General features: G+C 35.2%; 1 protein-coding gene across 1 annotated transcript in view; it reads right to left on the bottom strand.

Annotated features, from left to right (window-relative positions):
* Positions 1–21,065, bottom strand: part of inaE (inactivation no afterpotential E) — a 317,391-nt gene that overhangs the window by 283,591 nt on the left and 12,735 nt on the right. Inside the window, exon 2 of the mRNA XM_090413252.1 lies at positions 18,315–18,320. Within this exon, the coding sequence (XP_090269378.1) occupies positions 18,315–18,320 (6 nt within the window). The remainder of the gene's footprint in view (positions 1–18,314; positions 18,321–21,065) is intronic.

Raw genomic sequence — 21,065 nt, 5'->3', positions numbered from 1 at the left:
AGGCGTTCTCTTCGTCTTCAGTTTGAAGTACTCTCTGGTGCAGAACTTAAAACTCAGTAAGGGGTCCGGTTTTTATTCCCCCCCCCCTTAATTTTTCGAGATAAAACACCTGAGTGTGGTGGAAAAACCTTCATACATTAGTAGGTACGAGAAGCTAAACTCACCTTCAGTTGATAATTCCAACAAAAATTTTTAACTGAAGGTCCTTTACATCCTAGATGGGAATCGAACCCAAGTATTTTCAAACAAAAACATCGTCGATAGTGTTCAAGAAAATAAAATTACTATAAACAATAAAAACATGTTTAGCTATGAGGAGTTTTGTTTAGTATTACTTCATGATGAAGAAAGTCTAAAAAAAATTAACGAAATCGGATTTTTTAAATTTTTCTCATGAGTTTACACACATACAACAAAAGGGAAGAAATCGTAGTCTTGATTAACTAGTGACGTATTTTGCAAAGTACACTTGGAATCCTGTGCCACTGGAAAAACGTTCTTAAATATTTTGCATTGCTAGCGATGTTCATAAAAATCATTACTGCAGTAGAGGCACTCTGATCATGTTTCTTTTTATGTATTCAAATGAATTCTCAGCTTGTTGGCAACTTTCATTTTATGTTCTCCTTTATACTTTATTTATGCATAAGGTTCGACGTGTAAACTCCGTAACTCTTCCAAATAGCGCATTTTATTAGTCGAGAAAAGCAAACATATAAAAAGGCAGTGGGACATTGTTAATGGAATGACACCAAACTTATTATTATTAGTTCATATTTATGTGTAAAATATGTCACCTCATTACTTAATGCAGCTAAATGACAACATGAAATTGAAAAAGATCTAAGACGGCTCCAAGAACGCTCATAAAAGAAGATGATTAGAAATAACTGGAGAGAAGAAATCTTGCGTTAACGATGAAGATCGATACTTTGTTTTGAAATTAGTTTCATTTTTAAAGTTCTTTGATTATTTGCATTACTAGAAACTAACAGCGATCTATAAATAACTACGATCCAATTTGGGCATTTGTTATTAAGGGGAAAAAAAACTCCCACATTCCAGTAATTGTTGGGATTGTCAGAAAGCACTGTAGCTGCTTGCGTGTCATTTCTAAAGTTGCCTTCACGCCATTCGTTGATTTCAGAGAATGCTAAGTAAAGAAATTGCAATGTCCACTAAAAAGAGAAGTAAAAGAAAAAAAAATAGCAGGTATAATTCGAAATACTGTAAAATCCAATTAAACTATATACCATTTTCTCGTATTAGGTTCTTAGGTTTAGATAGGTTTAAGAAATATGCCAAATTGGACATTATTACAGCTTTCAATTGACGGTAAGGTTCCGTTTCACATGGCAATGACAAGATTTTCCTTCCGGAACTAGGCAAACTGGCCAAGAGTCCACGCAAGAAATATGTATTTAGACAATAAGACTAACCATCTTATCTTAAAATTATGGTTATTATAAAATCCAATTTGGGAAGCTTGTGGACTTTATCCTACTGTAGATTATTATTATTATTGCATCTTATACGAATATTCTCTACATATGAAGATTTTAAGTAGTTAGCAACTAGAAGAGTATAAAATAATAATAAAAACTATTCACAAAGTAAATCTTTCCATAATTTCTGTGCCTAATGTTAACAAGCACACAAATACTTGTAAAGAATCACTCACCAATCGAATTAGAACTAGAATAAAACAGATGTGTGATGGGAGAAGCGAATACCGCATCCTTTTCAAATCCCAAACGGCCACATAAAATACAATGCAAACATTGTCAGTGGCATTTATTAATTTTATCTGTGATACACCCACATCGGTACACTGTACACCTAAGCAACACAAGGTTTGTCCGTTGCCAACAAGGATGGAGTACCACCAAGTGGGCACTTCTGTTTTACGAATACAGCCTCTTTTGTAAGTCGCGTGTACCACCAAGTCCCGCGCCATTGGAAAAAAAAATCCAATGATGCACGCCTGTCCTGAGGGATTAACCAGGAAACATATGGGAGGTTACTGATATTTTTTCTCCCCTCTCCCCAGACATAATATTGTGAGCATAGAGATCAAATATTTTGAAATATAGAAGTTTGCTATGTTTTATCTCTTGGTTTTATGAGTTTTGAAAAATATTCTAAAACAGCAAGCGTTTTGATATACAAATTGCCTTTTAAATTTAAAATCCAGATTAATTTCATATTTTTCGATTCAGTTAATACATTTGATTAAGATTACATTTAAGTAATATGACACTTCTATTAGGTAATCTTAAAAAAAAACAGCACGTGATCCATCTCTATTCAAATATGCTTCAAAATATCCTTTTGAAATATTTAAGTAAACATTGTTTATAATTCATGTGTGATTGATATTTATGAAAATATTCAGCTTTTAAATGATACGTAAAATAAAGAAAAATTATATTAGCCATATAACCTTCCAGTGAAGGGTACCAATAGCGACAGAAATGCAAAGTCATAATAGCGAACGCATAAAACCTACGATTTTGAAGATCCCGTATAATTACCATTCAGTATATTTTTAACTTTCCACTACCAGACAGCACTGTTTCGATTTGAATGTCAGATTTGTACTCATTGGCAGTTTTCAAGAATTTTCTTTTTCATTTTAATAAAATTCATTTCGCAATGCCACTTAGCCATAAAAAAATACTAAATTTTATTCTCATATAAGACTAAAAATTTGCAGACAATTCCAAATGACGAGTTCTGTACTTCCAAGAAAACCTTTGATTGTATAATCTAAGTTAAATACAGTAAATAAATAACCAGAGGCGAAATCAATAATAAACTATCATTAATTATTACTAGTGAGCAATGAGTAAGATAATAGAAGCTGGAATACATAATTGGATAAAATTTAAACGCTTTGTCCGAAAGAAGTAAGAGATTCTATTTGCAGATGTTTTATTTAATTCAGTTAAGTTTCGCAGAACTAATAATGTACTTCTCGAAAATTGTAGTTTTGAATGAAGTGCAGTCAACAACATTATAAATGGTATTAAACAGTTCTGTTCATAGCAAAATATTCTTTGAACTATGAGCATTTTAAATACATCATGCTATTTAATACTATAGGTTCGTCAGTGGTAAAAAGTAAAGAATTTTCATTTTAAACTTCATATATAAAAAACTAAATGGTGTATCTTCACATTAAGGTCAGTGGTCCAGTGCAGGGAAATATTAATTTTATATAAAACATTTCGTCGAACTTTTAGTGCGTATATACTATTCTTCGTGGGATTCATATAAAAATGTACGTATCTAAGATATTATTATCGAATCGTAACAAATATGTAAGTTACTTGGACCCAAAGTCGAAATACTTCTTTCCTGGAATAGATTTTTTTTCCATTAAAAGACAACGTATTTGAATAATATGCGATGAAGTTTTGATAAGTGAACGAACAGTGATTAAAATGAACCCATCCAATGGTAATGATAAAACAGATACACCTTTCCAACTCTTGAATCTCTAGATTCAAGTTAAAAAACGACAGAAAGTTACCTATTTGATAGCTGTGTAGCGAGATTTAGAGTTTGTTGTTGCTAAATGGATATTATTCTGTACTGTTTTTATATTTCATAATCTTTAATAACCAGCGGATATAATACAACACACACACAGAGAAAAATAGTGTTTAGACATAGAAACAGAAAATGATCTCTAAGTCACATTTACTATATTTAGCTACGCAATTAAATTTCCTTTCGTAATCAACATTCTATGCCGAAACCCAACTTTGCATTGAGAATGCTATCAGTCTTATACGTTCATCTTTAATGAACACGGGAAATGGCCAGAATTTTCTCGGCGGTTTTGATAAATATGTTACTTGTAATAAGATTCGTTATCTTGAGGAATATGATATTATTGTAAACAATGTATCTTGCTCAAAATAGAAATGAATGTTCAAGCGATGTTCTTAAATTTGGCCTTGTAATCTTTTAAAAAATTCTAAATATAAGAATACACCTTTAAATTTCTTAGATCAAAATAATATATTAAACATTTAAAAGAAAAAATCTTACTGGTTTGTTGCTATGTGCAAACTATAACTTAAAATTATGCTCTGACAGATGACAATGAAGAAATGATGGCAATCCAGGATATAATGTAATATAATGTAATATTAAATTATGAGTGACTAACGATAAATGAAATTAAACATATCAGGACTTATATAAGTCCTGATTTCATACGTTTCAAAGTATCATTTGTACCATAGATGCCTAAGATAATGAGTTGTCGTCAAGTGCATTGAAGCTTAAATTCTTCATTTAAATGTTACCTAAAAATGGTATTAAACAGCTAATATGTTATAGTTTACAGATATGACAAAACTTGGATGAAACATTCCAATATTGTTGACAAACTAGGACACAATACGAAGAGAAAAAAGAACTGCATTGTGGTTTTGAGGATTTGCTAGGACTGAAATGGTGTCGACTACGACACCATTTCAGTCCTAGCAAGACGACTCGCTATGGGGAATGAGAGCCAGGAGAAAGGTGTATTAAGCAGTATTGATCAGAGCAGATCATTTTCTCTCGAAGCCAGAATTTTTCTTGACGAAGAAGGAAGGCAAAGGAAAGGCAAAAATTACGACTAACTTACAGGGGAAGCACTTTAACGGATATTTCGTGTCTTTTGGACGAATTTTTTTTCTTCTTCTTCCGTGGAGAAAAAAGTCATTGGGAAGTGCTTGATGTGAAATGTGCTGATGCCTCATCGTTTCTATGATCCCAATGCGGAGGAGTCTGTCTTCGGTGCTACTGAAGATTGGCTTAGCGTTCTTTAGAAAGTGAAAATAAAAATAAAGAATGCTGACTTTATTTTCGGAAATGTTCTTACTAAAAATTGCTGACGACATTTCCTTTTGGTTTTACTTTTTTTTTTTTTGAGCAATCACCCATAATGACATTTCGTCTGATTTCCTATTGACATTTGATTGGAAACTGGAACGAATGCTTTAGGAGAAAATGTGTTGAAGAGATACTGTTCAAGTACTGATGCCCACCTATTCGAAGTATGAATCGTTATGCGATAGTCCTTCATACAATTCACTTTCTTGCGAGGACAGAATTTTATGCTTTTCTGAACATATTTACTACATGTGAAGGAGCAACTATTCGGATATATATCTGGTGACATTTGATGTCACTTCTTACACGCAAATCAGAAAAAATGACGTCACTTCTACAAGTGTGTATGATTTTATTCTTCATCTGCTTTTTTTTGAGAGGATTCGATTATTGATGACATAAGAAAGAAATTCGAATATGTATGACAAGTATAACTGATGCCGAAATACGACTTATACGAGTATTACAACGGCATATCCTACCTGATAACCGTAAAGAAGGGCATTCGTTTAGTAGCATATTTGTTTGAGGGAGTAAATTTGATTTTCTGGAAGGAAAAAAAAACTATCTCCGTAAGAGACCACTCAATTCACTTTTAACTACGAATCCTTTATCAATACCTCGTGAATTTATTCAAAGTGCTACAGAAATAGCAAGAAATACTCATTATTTCTCAACGTTTATTTACATATAAAAGTCTACAGTAATGAAACTAAGATAATAGTAGTAGTAGTGCTCGTTCAGTTATTTCAGCTACAAACAAAGAAGTCATAATATATTTATTTTTATATTCATCGTAAATCTGATTGGCCGATTGGTTAACGTATCCTGTCTCCCTACAGGTTGTGGATATTTGTAATTGTCTTGAGGTAGGAGATGAATTTCATGTGTGGTAAGAGACGATGCTTATTGCAAGCCTGAAGTGGCTTCTAAAGTTCAATGTTTGTCTCAGTTATTTTTTCGTTTAGTCTATTTTCTCATTCTTTCTTTGGCAACTTTTGTTAAGTCTCTTTCTTTCTTTCTTTCCTTCCCATTTTGCGTTTAGCCTTTTATCTCATTTCTCGATCTCATTATTTTTTCTTTTTCTTTTATTTATCATTTCTCTCTCTAATGTTTTTTGCCATTCGAATTGGAAATGATTCGAATAATTTCAACACATGGAAAACTGGTGCATCCTTTAATTATAATGTGAAATTTCTTCTACAAATGTGAAAACAGTAATTTCGAACAAATATATCAGGCGAAGGTAAATGCAGTTTGGGAGATTGTAGAAAAAAAGTAAATAAAACAATGTTGAAAGAGGAAAAAAAGGAACTTGCGAAAATGAATGGATATTTCTTTTCCAATACCACAATTAATGTTCATCTTCATCTTAAACCAAGAGTGCAGAAAAACTAAGTGACAAAATCAATTACTAGCAACGACCAGCAATCTTTTCTCTTCCATAATTTTCTTAATGTTATCATTAGGCGTAATTTCCAAACTTATTTTAGATCATGTAGGGAGCTAAAACACACTCGGAATGTCTGAGTGAGGAGGTTTTTAAATTTAAAAATGAAACCTGAATTTTTGGGAAGCGCGACACCATTTGGTCACTCACTATTCGATGCTGTTCTAACAGAAGGATGTACCAAATATGAAATATGAATTTTCCATACAATTTATTCACAACTTACTACTCTGCTTAATAATATAATTAGATTTTCTCGTCACTGTCCTTCAATCAGAAGGGTGAGGTTAATACATTATCATTATTGATTAACCATCTGCAAAACAGAATGTAAGTTTTTTTTTTAATTTCATGTCATTTCTGTACTTTATGTAAGGACCTCGTTTATTTAATTACTGAATATTACACCTGTTTTTTTCTCATTTCGGATATGTTTAATTAAAATTCGCAATTGTAGCATCTGAAAAATTTTCTATTAAATCGCGTTTCATTTTTTCATAAATGTTTTATAGAAAACTGACTTTATTTTTGGCAAGTCTATGCATAAAAATAATACACATCTATTTCTTTGAACAAAGTTAAGATAATTTTCTTGGTAGTAATTGTAATCCAATTATAGATGGTTTTAATTTAAATTATTCATAATTCAGTACCACAATAACTACGAAGTTTCTCAAAAATAAATTAAAATTGAATATTTAAGAAGAACAGGTGGATGGAGGGGCGAGTGCACGGGAGTAAAAACTGTGCTGCCTATGACTCCACTTGTTTCAGTTTATAAGCCCTTAAAGTTCTTGTGCCCTATACGAGATACGAGTTCAGGTCTTTCCTTCAATATGAAAACGCAAAGAGTACATTTTCAACTTCTGTTGCTCTCTCTCTCTCTCTGATAGATATCGTTAGAAGACGAACTTTCTGGGCTCGTGTGTTTCTTTGTTCTTTCAAGTCATCTGACTCTTCAGGTATTCTTGGATTCCCATTGAAAGACACTTCCGTAGACAGCGAGTGTTTTCTTACCAGTTTGATGTTGTATACATAGTGAAGAACACAAGATCCCTGAAGGGAAATCTCTGTCACCACCATATGAGACTGGTTAACTCGCCTTTAGCTGTAAAGGCCTCTTACAGAATCCTGTGGTATACTGTGATGGGGAAGCAAACCCAGTCCAATGTGCATCAATGCTATAGACCGAGCTACCGATGCGCCTAGCATCACACGTTTCAAATTTCTACAATTATAACAAAGAAAAATCTTGTATCCATGCTGTGTCAAACACTTTACTTGCCTAACTTGACTGTTTGCCATAGAGACATCAGTATCTCTATTTTTTTCTAAACCCCTTCTGATATTACTTTTTACGCGTCTATTCCCACATCCACATTTAAAATTCAAGTGAATTTTAAATTTCACTCAAGTGAATCCTATGTACGTTTGTGTACATCAGTTTTAGTGCCGCGGATAGACTTAAAGGCAAGATATTGCAGAAGCTCTACTCAGAAGCTAAACACAGACCCTTTTAAGTCCATTGTAGGCTTCCATTAAAATGGATGGTGATCTGTCAGCTATTAATGACGCTCATCTACCACGTAAAGAAGTTCACAAACATTTCTTCTCACAGTGGAATTCGAACCTACGCCCTGTTAGTTGGAAAGCAAAAACACCATCTACTTAGCCTACCCGTTAACTTAGAATTTATTACACATATAACCGTCTTAAAAATGACAAGATAAATTGTACACCATCCGATTATCGCCTCATTGATTTCAAGCTATACCTCGCCAACACTACAGAAACTAATTGATTGTCAGTAGTTCCACAACAGCTTGAGATTATATTGCCCGTGTTGTTTACCTCTGGAGAAGTGCTATAGAAAAAGTTCAAAGAAATCGAGGTTAATGATGTTTACATTCGAAGGCATCTGATGCGATTATCTACGTGAATGATCTCTAATCTCTGATAACTCTCGTTTCTTGCTGAATTGAAACCACTATAAATGCCTCAGCGCCAAGAACTTAGAACTTCCTCTTCTGATCCAAGCAACTCGAACAAATCCTTGCTCCCAACATATTTCAGATTCTCTCAACTATAGAATACTGTTCCCACGTTTAAAAAATACCACGAAAACCTTATATAAATGATTGATTCTCTCAGAGAGAAGAATAAGAACAGTGACCATGGAAATATCTACAGAAACTTCCGTGGTCACTGCGCAGCTGAATCGTATGCATAATTCTTCCATTTAGAACCTTTTATACTCGAGCAGTAACCAGTTACAATCGATTCTCACTCTGACGTCTTTTAATTCACTTCTTCAATGCCTATCGATATATCTCAGAAACTTAGTTGTTTAATATAAGATAAAATCGATTTACCGAACCAAAACAGTACCTAAGATTAACGAATAAGTGAAAAATGTCGGATTAAAAAGCAGTGAAAATTCGTAGTAGAATTCAAATTTGCATTATGAAGTGTTAAACGCAGACTTCGAGTATAAAATATTATGAATATTTTGGAAATTAAAATGGGAACAAAATTTAGAAATATACCTCTACGTTACGAAAAAAATTATCGTAACTTAGAGGTATATATCAACATTTTTTTCTGATGTATACCCTCAAGAGATGCGACTTTTTCAACACAATTAATATTTCAAGACTAGTTTCCGATCTACGATTTTCTTTAAAATTAGTCTTCTTTATCCATTGTCTAGTTTCTAATTTCAGCAGTTCTTATATTTCGGTCTTGTAAAAAATATTCCTAACTGCGTCAACTTCCATACTTTCAGTTGATTTTTTTCTGTCATTTGTTTCCAAGGCTTTTGATAATCTTTCATCACTAGTTCTTTTTAAAGTGATTATAACATGTCAGCTTATTTCTGCTTATACATTCTTGAATATTCATAAATATCGAGTTATTTTCTGTCTTCATTTTTCTTATGGTTCTCTATTGATGAGATCTGTTTATGCCTCGAATTTTATTTATAACTTTTGGACTTTGATCAACTGTTTCATTTCTATACCACAATGAAATTAGTTTGAACATTGTCTTATCTTTCCCTTAAAGGAAAGGCTGAAGATATATGCTTTACGTGCTATGGGTTTAGTCTTGAACAATTGAAAAATTAATTCTTCTTCTGTTTTGATTCTTTATGTGGAGACTAAATTTCAGACGAAGATTTTAAAACAAAGATTGAGCAAGACTAAATAGAATTAATGTCGACAGTAACGTCAACTTGAATATCTATTTTTAAGTTTTTCTCTCACCTCTACATACTCATGTGTCAAGTTAAAATTTCTTGGATAGAAAAACGAACTGTAACTGGAAACCTTAAAGACAGAAAGATCTGTTTGTTTCATGTCATTAATTCTAAAAAAAAAAAAAATGAAGTCTAAAATAAGATGGAGCATTCCGTAGAGGTGAAAGGTCACTTAGCGGGGAGACGAAGGAGACACAAAGAAACCGAGGGAAAAGCACAGTACTTGCATACATCTCCCGAGGATCTCATTTGGGCAACATCCAAAGACGCTCCCACCTTGTGACAGGTGTATATCCTACGTAAGAAGCGAACGCACCAGGAAGCACCGGAAATAGGCAAACACGAGTTTTCTCATGGGATGTCTCTTTCAATGTGCTTCCTTCTGGTGTGATAATAAAGGCCCATTCGGTCTGAAGCTGCTAACATGCTTACTTTAAAGTCGGTCTTCTTAGACAGACGACGAAGTGAACATAGCGAATTATTCGGATACAAAGAACATCGAGATCTCTTGTGAATCACCTAGTATACGAGATTTCAGTGAATAAGCGAAGTTTCCTGTACAGTTATTAAATGATTTGGGAATTTGCCTTAACTCGTGCATTTTATACAATCAATTTATTTCTCATAGTTAATTATTGCAGTGAAATATGAATTACTAAATATCATAGTCTAAAGAAATAAATCATTTATAAAATAAAATAAATATTTTATATAAATAATGCCAAAACATTATTTATTTTTACTATAAAAGCAAAAGAGCTGTAAAAAATGTAATTTAGTTTAAACACCTTTACATCTTGTAAATAAATATTCTATAAGTAAAACGTTGAGTAAGTTCCCCGTGTGGTTGCCGGGATAAGAATAGCACCAATGTAGCTAATGCATGCCGTACGAGGCGACTAAAATTGGTACCCTTGGAGGGTAATGGATGGCAATGCTGTAGCCAATGAAGTTCTAACTGAGGCTCGGCTATTGCTGTTACCCTCCTGCCATGATCAGAGCTTTATATAGCTCAATAACACCTTTTCCTTACACTGTCCTCTACAGACAACGGGGAATATGAAAAGCAATATTACTTCGCCCCTTTAAGCCAGTCCTTATAAGGACTAGCTGAAGCGCGGAGAGGTATGATTCACTTTTCGTGGATCAAGAATCCAATACCCTTGGAGGGTAATGGATGGCAATGCTGTAGCCAATGAAGTTCTAACTGAGGCTCGGCTATTGCTGTTACCCTCCTGCCATGATCAGAGCTTTATATAGCTCAATAACACCTTTTCCTTACACTGTCCTCTACAGACAACGGGGAATATGAAAAGCAATATTACTTCGCCCCTTTAAGCCAGTCCTTATAAGGACTAGCTGAAGCGCGGAGAGGTATGATTCACTTTTCGTGGATCAAGAATATAATACCCTTGGAGGGTAATGGATGGCAATGCTGTAGCCAATGAAGTTCTAACTGAGGCTCGGCTATTGCTGTTACCCTCCTGCCATGATCAGAGCTTTATATAGCTCAATAACACCTTTTCCTTACACTGTCCTCTACAGACAACGGGGAATATGAAAAGCAATATTACTTCGCCCCTTTAAGCCAGTCCTTATAAGGACTAGCTGAAGCGCGGAGAGGTATGATTCACTTTTCGTGGATCAAGAATCCAATACCCTTGGAGGGTAATGGATGGCAATGCTGTAGCCAATGAAGTTCTAACTGAGGCTCGGCTATTGCTGTTACCCTCCTGCCATGATCAGAGCTTTAACAGCTCAATAACACCTTATTTCTACACTGTCCTCTACAGATAACGGGGAAGATGAAAAGCATTCTTGCTTCGCCCCTTTAAGCCAGTCCTTATAAGGACTATAAGAAAGCGGAAGAGCGAGGGTGATTGATTCATTCAATCCAATAATATTATTGGAGGGTAATGGATGGCAATGCTGTAGCTAATGAAGTTCTAACTGAGGCTCGGCTATTGCTGTTACCCTCCTGCCATGACTATGATCAGAGCTTTAATAGCTGAATAACACCTTATCCATATACTCTCCTCTACGGATAATGGGGAAGATGAAAAGCATTCTTGCTTCGCCCCTTTAAGCAAGTCCTTATAAGGACTAGCTGAAGCATGGGGATTGGTTGGTGAGCGGTTCATTTTATCGCATAGGCGGTGATTAATACCCTTGGAGGGTAATGGATGGCAATGAAGTAGCTGAGGCTCGGCTATTGCTGTTACCCTCCTGCCATGATCAGAGCTTTAATAGCTCAGTAACACCTTATCTCTACAGATAACGGGGAAGATGAAAAGCATTCTTGCTTCCCCCCTTTAAGCCAGTCCTTACTTATAAGGAGCTGAAGCCTGCACCTGATGGAATCACAAACAGGGTGATAAAACTACTACTACCCAACACAGCTATTGTGCATCTGACTAACATTATATTATAAATTCCATCTTACACTACAAATATTTTCCTTCCACTGGAAACTAGCAGATGTAATCCCAATCCATAAACCTGGAAAAGACCCGCGATTACCTCAAAACTACAGACCAATTAGCCTCATCTCCAACCTAGGCAAAATTGCCGAGAAAGTCATTCTCACTAGACTCCAAGAACTAGTGCACAAATTAAACATTCTTTCTGAGGAGCAATTTGGATTCGGACTATTTCACAGTACCACACAAGTATACAGATTGGTAGAATATGTTACCACAGGATTTAACTGGCGTCAATGCACTGGGGCTGTTTTCCTTGACATAGCCAGTGCATTCGATTATATCATTTTATATAGCTAGCACTACGGCTTGCTATATAAAATGATAACATCTGGAATACCATTGGAAGTGGTTCACCTGATCAGATCATACCTCTATGATAGCCGCATGCAAGTTAAGTTAAATGGCAGACTCTCCATACAAAAACGCATCATCGCTGGTGTCCCACAAGGATCACTACTGGTACCAACTCTTTTCTCCATTTATATGTGCGATATTCCGCACAACCCACTATCATCTATCAAAGTATTATATGCAGATGATACAGCGATATTAGCCAGATCTATAAAAACGCACCTAGCAATCAAAAGACTGCAGGAAAATCTACTGATAATTGAACAATATTTCACCAAATAGCGACTCAAAATAAATCCTCAGAAAAGTGTAGCCGTACTGACGAAGATCAATGCTTCCTACTGGACACGTTCTCCTGTTTAACACAGAAATCCCTTGGCAGTCTGAGATCAAATATCTTGGCATATTGTTGGACAGAAAATTGACTTTCAGCTCCCATATCAAGTCTCAATGTTTAAAGACATCAAGAATCAGTGCACAGCTCTATCCTCTAATAAACCGAAACAGCAAATTGAGCGCCAGAATCAAACTACTTATATATAAGTATGACTCCGGCTTGAAGTCATACTGCCTAACACTAATATCCTCAAACTACAACGTGTGCAGAATAAATGTCTCAGAATAATCCTGAACGCACCATGGTTCATATGCACTGTGCAACCTCACCGGGACACAGAAGTCCCCTATATTTATACCCTCATGCAGACTATAGCAACTAAGTTCTTTTCAATAGCATCTGCGCATCCTAGTAATCTAATTCAACTAGCTGCAAATTACGACGCAACAGATTACACCAAGTGCAAAAGACCAAAAGCTATTTTAAACTGCAACCTCAATGATTAATCCTCAGGTCGAGCAACAGGCTCATTAATATTTTTCCTCTCACAGTTTTCCTCATCAGACAGCGGGGAATATGAAAACATTTGCTTCACCCTTTAATCCAATAAAGTTGAAAGTAGCTGAAGCCAAGGGTTGGATTTCGACGGTTGACAAATAGAAGGAAAAATACATCCTGGGAGGGTAATGTATGGCAATGCTGTAGCCAACGAAGTTCTAACTGAGGCCCGGCTATTGCTGTTACCCTCCTGCCATGATTAGAACTTTATATAGCTCAATAACACCTTATCCCTACACTGTCCTCTACAGATATAGCTGAAGCCAATGAGTGTGATATAGTGGCGAGGACTTTAGTAGCTATAGTCAATTAAGTTTTAACTGAGGCCTGGCATTGCCGTTATCCTGGGACGTTGAGTTTCGCTCTCTTAAGTTTCTCCCGAAATTTGCTCCCGGTGAGGGGGGGTTTGCCATGAGAGAGCATTTTGAGTCTCCGGGGAAGGTGTTCTCTGGCATGGCCCGGTGAGGGGCTGTGTAGGTGGATGCTATTCCCTGGAACATGAGCGGTTCTGCTCGGTGGTGGTGGTGGAGCTTGTCACTGAGTGCAGCCAACGCTGAGTTGGACGGTCTTTCGGTCACTATGGAGTGGTCTAGGGATCGTCCTAATTTTTAGAGATGGCGTTACTTATTTAGTAGCCAATGAAGTTTTAACTGACGCTTGGCTATTGCCGTTACCCAGCCATGAATAGAGCATTTAGCTCAATAACCCATACACGTTTTCTTCAATCAGATGAAGGGATAAAGAGACAAGAACTCAGTCCATCTCCCCAAAAAAATTAATTAATTTAGAGTATGAAAATTGATCCAGAGGGTAACAGATGGCAATACTGTAGCCAATGAAGTTTTAACCGAGGCTCGGCTATTGCCGTTATCCCTCCATGACCAGAACTTATAGCTCAATAACACCCGATCCATACATTTTCTTTTAAAGATAACGGGAATATGAAAAGCATTCTTGCTTCACCCATCTAGCCAAAAAAAGAAAGACAAAATTAAAGTACGTTAGCATTTACATAACGTAGTTTGAATGTTATGGGATTCGATCTGTTTTAAAAAGTTGAATGAAATCTTTCCCATCATTGATGACATTAGCAGAGGTTTTTCCCAGTCAAATGACGTATAGGCAAACGATCCAGCCAAGAACATGTTATGAATTTTTCCATATCAAGAGATTTGCAATTTCTCATAATGATTTATAAGTATTCAAGTTATTCGCAATAGAGAACTGTGCTGCTTTATCGTTATGCATGTCGTACGATGAAGAATATTAATTCAGTGATAATACTTGTTATAACGATTCTATTCTCATTTTTATGTGAAGCTGATCCCTTTTATTATCAGCCGCTTAAACATTTGTCAAGCCCAACATTAAATGAAACCTACAGTATCAATAATTATCACTTAAAGTTGATCATTTGATTCTTAAACCATAATACATTCAACTAGCAGTCCTTTTGAGTTACTCGTGTGTGTGTATATATATATTTTTTTTCCAGCAAACTATATTATATAATTTATTGCCAGCAGTATATCGTCTAGAGACTCTCAAGTGGTTCTTTATGATTACAAAGAAACAACCAAAAGCCAACAATGGACCTCTGTTCCAAGGCTCGTTTGGATGATTTATGAAGATGAAATTGAATTTTCACGAAAATAGGCGCTGTACCTGAGACGAGCTAACTCAGCTTCGGTTGCGAATGATTACAAACAATTCAATTTTGTAGTAAGAAAAAAAAAGCACTAATTTCCGTAAAGAAAACCAACACTAATCGTCAGCTTAATCAATTCGCACTAAACAAAAACACAGATCGTGATTTTGTTGTTCAGTTTTTGGGTGAGTTATAAAGAGTGGTTGGCTAATTTTTTATGGTAATATCCACACGGGTAGGTTGTAAATGATCTTCATACTAGGCTGATGTTAGCAGGCTCAACTGCAAATCAAAATTTCACTATAATCAAAGAACCTGTAAATATTTGTAAAAAGTGTTATTTATCTGAGAAAAATTTGGTTATGCGATTATCGTTATACAATATCAATTATATGTATTTTTTTACATAAGAAATAAAAATTATGTATTATATTTCGTTAAAAATCCTTTTATATTTCTTCGAAATCTGTAAAAATATAGCATACACCATTAATTATTTAATATAATATTAAAATGAATTTATGATGCAATTTCTATTACCGTGTTGGCAATTGGAGGTGACCGTGAGATGCGGTGATTAATTAATACCCTTGGAGGGTAATGGATGGCAATGTTGTAGTCAATGAAGTTTTAACTGAGGCTCGGCTATTGCTGTTACCCTCCTGCCATGATCAGAGCTTTAATAGCTCAATAGCATACACTGTCCTCCACAGATAACGGGGAAGATGAAAAGCATTCTGCTTCGCCCCCTTTAAGCCAGTCCTTATAAAAAAATTACCGTGTTGAAGTAGGAATCGACCGTGAGATGCGGTGATTAATAATATCCTTGGAGGGTAATGAATGGCAATGCTGTAGCCAATGAAGTTCTAACTGAGGCTCGGCTATTGCTGTTACCCTCCTGCCATGATCAAAGCTTTAATCGCTCAATAACACCTTATCCCTACACTGTCCTCTACAGATAATCGGGAAGATGAAAAGCATTCTTGCTTCGCCCCTTTAAGCCAGTCCTTATAAGAAATTACCGTGTTTTTAATACCTCAAAGGTTGTCAACAAAAGTAAGCTAAAAGTTTGATATATTAACACAAAATGCCATAAAATTTCAACAAGCCCGTGAATTTGAATAAAAAATTAATTTAATATAAAGTAGCACGTATGTTTAGTCTTTCTATTCGGTATTATATCACTCGAAATACAATGAATTAAGTGCATTCACTGTTTCTTTGACCACACCGGAATATTCGCTGCATGAGTTCAGCGACGCTGAAAGGGTAATCTGATTTCTCTTTTGTTACTGAAATAAATCCTTAAGCAGGACCTGCGGTGGATTTATTGGTTATGATCACAACAAAGCGCTCGACATCGTCCAATTGGCAAAAGCTATCCGAAACAAGCTGTTCTGCAGCTGCAATAGAAGACAGACTTGCATATCTTCTATTGGAACAATTACGGTCTAAGCCTCAGGGAAACAATGCGATGTCATTAACCGAACGTGTAACAGATTTATTTAATCCCGAACGAAGCACGTGACTGGAATACATCATAATCTGATTGTAATGGTGTCTAACGAAACAGATGACTACATTATCTACACAGAGCGACATTTCCCTTATCAACTGCTACGGAAATGTCAAACAGTGAGTTATCGGGGCCGACACAAATGCTTATGTCCAAATGAAACAGCTGTCGTGGCATTCTTATTTGCCGTTTATCTACGGCATTACGATATTCCATCTGTCACAGAAAACTAAACTGTTTCAGACATGTGGAACGAAAAGAGATAGATAGTTTGTTACCTTCCGTCTCTCTCACGCAAATCTGGACTGCTACTTGCCTTTTCTTTCCTTCCCACACGAACTCTGGCGAGGCAAAAGAGATCATAATCATTTATTCTTCTTCAAAGCAATTGCATCTCCCGAAGCGTAACCTTGCCTCTACTGATCAGCTATCAGAAACAAGTGGCGCTCTACTGGATAAAATATCTCCGCTGCGTTTGACATGAACGAGTATTACAAGTGCGCTGTGAACTGTCCTGCAATCTTCTCATCCTGTCCCTCCCCCCTCTGCAGAAAATGATAAGGAATACATCCGCAGTCGGATGATACTCACCCGAAAAAAGGTCAGCAGTTCGACAAAAGAGAATTCGTAAACTTTTAGATTAAATTATTTCCTACCAGGCAGAAAGCAAACCCTAAAGATAATTGAACGAAGCAATTCTGTACTCACAATTTGACTGGCATTAATTCATGTTTTTTAATAAAAACGTACGGATTTTATTAGAAACTGACAGTACATTCAATGAGATGTGCGAAACAACAATGAGAAGACTTATTAACATGATGTGAAATAAGCTAAATAGCCTAGAATTTGGGTGCGTGAATTAATAGTACATAGAATTTAGAATCGAAAATTTTCTTTAAGTTATCCATAAAACAGAACGACTTCATTGTCATGATTAAAATAATGAAACGCATTTCATTCTCAAAAGAGAGAAAATTGCTTTTTTTTTTTAATTAGGAAATCGGTTGACATCAGTCTCTAGTTTTCATCATTGCAGCAGTTGAGAGTATTTCTGCAGGTGTGCTAGACGAGAGACGAGTTTGTTCCTAATCTGCATACTTACATTATGATGATATAATGAACCGGATAATATTTCGAATACAATTAAAGCGAGCGTGTGCATACACACCTCTGTAGTGTTTTTACTTTGATCCTGATCACACATTCCACCTTTCTAGGTATATTCGTTATCAATTTATGATAATACGAGTTCGAGTGTGTCAATCATTTCCATCAACATGTTGCTGCTCTATTTTTGGATGAAGTAGTCTGATTTACGCCAGATATGCAATTGGATAAGGACCGGCATCTATGTAGTTTACCACACTATTTCCCTCGATGTTTCAATTTTTATGTGAAACCTGCAGATGAAAGGCTGCTAGCTTCTTAATCAGATTTACCTCGATGTCTCAATCATATACAGTACTTATTACTACTACTTACTTTTAGTAATAAGTATATCTATCTTAGTACTATAGGTGATGAGTGGCGATCTCACATTGCATTTAAGTGAGAGGTATATTTCATTACCCCCCCCCCATCGAAAACATTAATGCCCATGGCAGGATTCGAACCCACATCCTACTGATTGGAGAATAAATACGCTAATTACTCAGCCATCCCAGTATGTATGGTACATTGTTGCACTCAAAGAAACGTATGTCTGTTAGGTGCAACTGCTAGGAAGCATTGCAGAACTGCTTGCTTTTCCCTATCCAAGCATTCAACCAACACAGGAATCCATACCACAAGAACAGCTTCATTCTGTTATACCACTAACATAAAACTTCATAACCAGTATCCTGTACTTAGAAATAAGCATCCATACAATCAGAAAGGATAATTCGTCACCTAGACATGCAAATCTCTACGTATTAGTCACGATGGTCTTTATACCAGTTCAGTCTGCGGTGTTGATCGCCATGATTGAGATATGCAGCAGACCAAACTGAATACTTGTAGACTATTTGAACCTCTGCTTAGTCATTTAAGGTTTTCGTATTGCCCTTTGGTCATCCTGGCTGGTTTGGCATTTTCACATTCGCATCAGGTAATGGTAATAACCAAATGATGTGGAAACGTTTGATATTTTTTTTAAAAGAAATCTGTTGTTTTCGCCACGTGCGATTGACAATACACATATAAGCAATAATACTCCAGGATTTGGTAAACATTTTAATAAGATAATATGGAATATTTAAGAAATGTATATGCGATATTTTTAAAATTTCAGGAAACTAATTTATAACAAAATATTTAAAATCTTAAGTGAATATGTTGATTTATTATTTCTAAGAAATAAAATAAGTAATATCGTTAAAACAACCGTTTTAACTATGCACGATGTCATATTTCCCAAATTCTAAAACTATCAATTCGCAGAAAAAAAGAAAAAAAAACTTGGAATGTCTGTTTAATAATTAAACTAGAATCAGTGATTATAGCTAGTTGTTAATATATTAAAATGTAAAGTTGGTTCGGTATGTTTAATTAAAATTGAGAAAATGAAATTAGAGTTTCTCGAAAAATAAATCTTCGCTTGAAATAGTGTGATTATTTTTTTAAATCCTAATTGAGTAAAACCCCGATCAATAGTGAATGTTTTAATGCAGAAAATATCTAAAATGGCTTCTCTTATATTTACAAATTACATTAACAAGGCTAAATTAGAAGGAATTGTTGAGAAATAAAAGCCTTTTTTGCTTACGTATTGTTAGTTAATTCTATTACGTATAATAGAATATATTTGGATGGTCAAATGATTAATTCAGTTGAAGTGCATTAAAAGTCTGCATCAAACTTAAACTATTAACATAATCAGAGTTAAAGTTATTGTAAAAATTATGATGTTTATTTTTTATTTAAAATTCCAAGAAAATATAGGCCACACTGACGAAGTTTGAAATTCTGCCTTCGTATATGAAGTAGTTTTCGCTATTTTTAAAATATCTGAAGAATCTCAAAGACTATAATAATACTTAAAGGAGTGACTTTGCCGATGATGGGTGCAATAAGTTGATCTTTTCATATTCCAAATTTAGACCAATAATAAAACGTTTTATTTAAAAAAAAGGCTGAAAGAGCATAAACTGCTAAAAAATACGATTCTAGACTATCGCCCACAGTACTTCCTCTCATCCACTTGACCTCGTCCATAAAGAAATAGTATGAATGGTGTAAATATTTATTTAACGCCGCACATCTGAAAGCACTAAATTTTTTCATAGATCTAAATTAAAGTAGGTCACAACCAGGGCGCCATCTGGATAATAAACTAGATAATCCTATTATGTTCTCCAATATCATATCACGCAGAAATACACTTCATGCGTTCTTTGAATTCAAAAAAAAAAAAACATTTCGTGAGAAAACGACTTCGGTGGATGAATTTAAGAGATCAGAATTGAACAAATATGATAAAGAAAAAAGGTAGTAGTATGGAAAAAACGCCCTTTTCCCATTCTTTCAGTTTTTTTGTGTCACAATATTAATTGAAGAGAGAAATGAAGCAAAAACATGTGTGTTGTTTTCATTTCTTTCTCTCTCTCTCTCTCTCTCCCCAAAAGCGCACGCAGGCATTCATCATGATTTCCAGCCATCCAATGCACAATCCCTTGGTGGTCAGAGTAGAATCAAATCGATTGCCATAAATCAGAGCACATATTTCAGAGGGAAAAAAAAATGGCTGTGGAGACGAGGTTAGAGATCGATGATAAATTATCACGAGTTGGACGGAAATGTGGGAATGGCCGGTGTAACAGTTGGTCACATGGAAAGGAAGGGGAATAGCCCAGTACGCGCCCTACAACCAGCGAGATGTTTTGGACTCTATTTAGAAAATCGAATGTCACGTCTCATCAAACTTAAGATCATTCTTACAAATCCTTACAGAATGGAGAAATCTCTTGTTCCTTCGAGACTCTGTCGCTATTTTCACAGCGCGTTAGAAAACAGACATCGGCTTTGTATGTGCCTTTCTTCCACAGAGACGAAAGAGATGTAAAAAAGGAATAGGAGACTTATTTAGTCCCTGTGCATTAAGGGACCTTCTTTATATGAAATAACACACTAGAAGATTTCAAAAACCGTTTCCAGAGATGTCTAAAAATTGAAAGAGGTTGCTTTACTTTGTACACTGCCTCACCAAAGTATAGGAACGTCAATACTTGAAATATCAATCGATTGCAATTTTTTTTTTTAATTCGCTACTTTCCCAAATTTTAAATTCAAGTACTTTTAACTTCCTTGGCTCATTTTCTGCAATTAAAAATAGAAATTCTTAAATAAATTACAAACGTATAAACATATTCTTACTAAATTCCGAGCGTGAGACATTTCAATGATTTTGAAATGTGTACTTTTGAATATTTGTATTAGCTTGTCAGCATCTCTTGGCTAATAAAAAAGCGGCTTTTATGACAGTCCCATTCACTAGAGGTTCGTCAGACTATAGTGCGTGGATGGCACGAAGGAAATACACATTTGATATCAAGAGTGTGGAATGTATCCTTGGGAAGCACATCACATCCCT

The sequence above is a fragment of the Typopeltis vanoorti genome, chromosome 23, assembly GCF_054136105.1.
Source record: "Typopeltis vanoorti isolate ZY-2024b chromosome 23, IOZ_Tvanoo_1.0, whole genome shotgun sequence".
NCBI classification, from domain to species: Eukaryota; Metazoa; Arthropoda; class Arachnida; order Uropygi; family Thelyphonidae; genus Typopeltis; species Typopeltis vanoorti.
The sequence above is the reverse complement of the archived record's forward strand: the minus strand, read 5'-3'. Positions and strand labels throughout refer to the sequence as shown.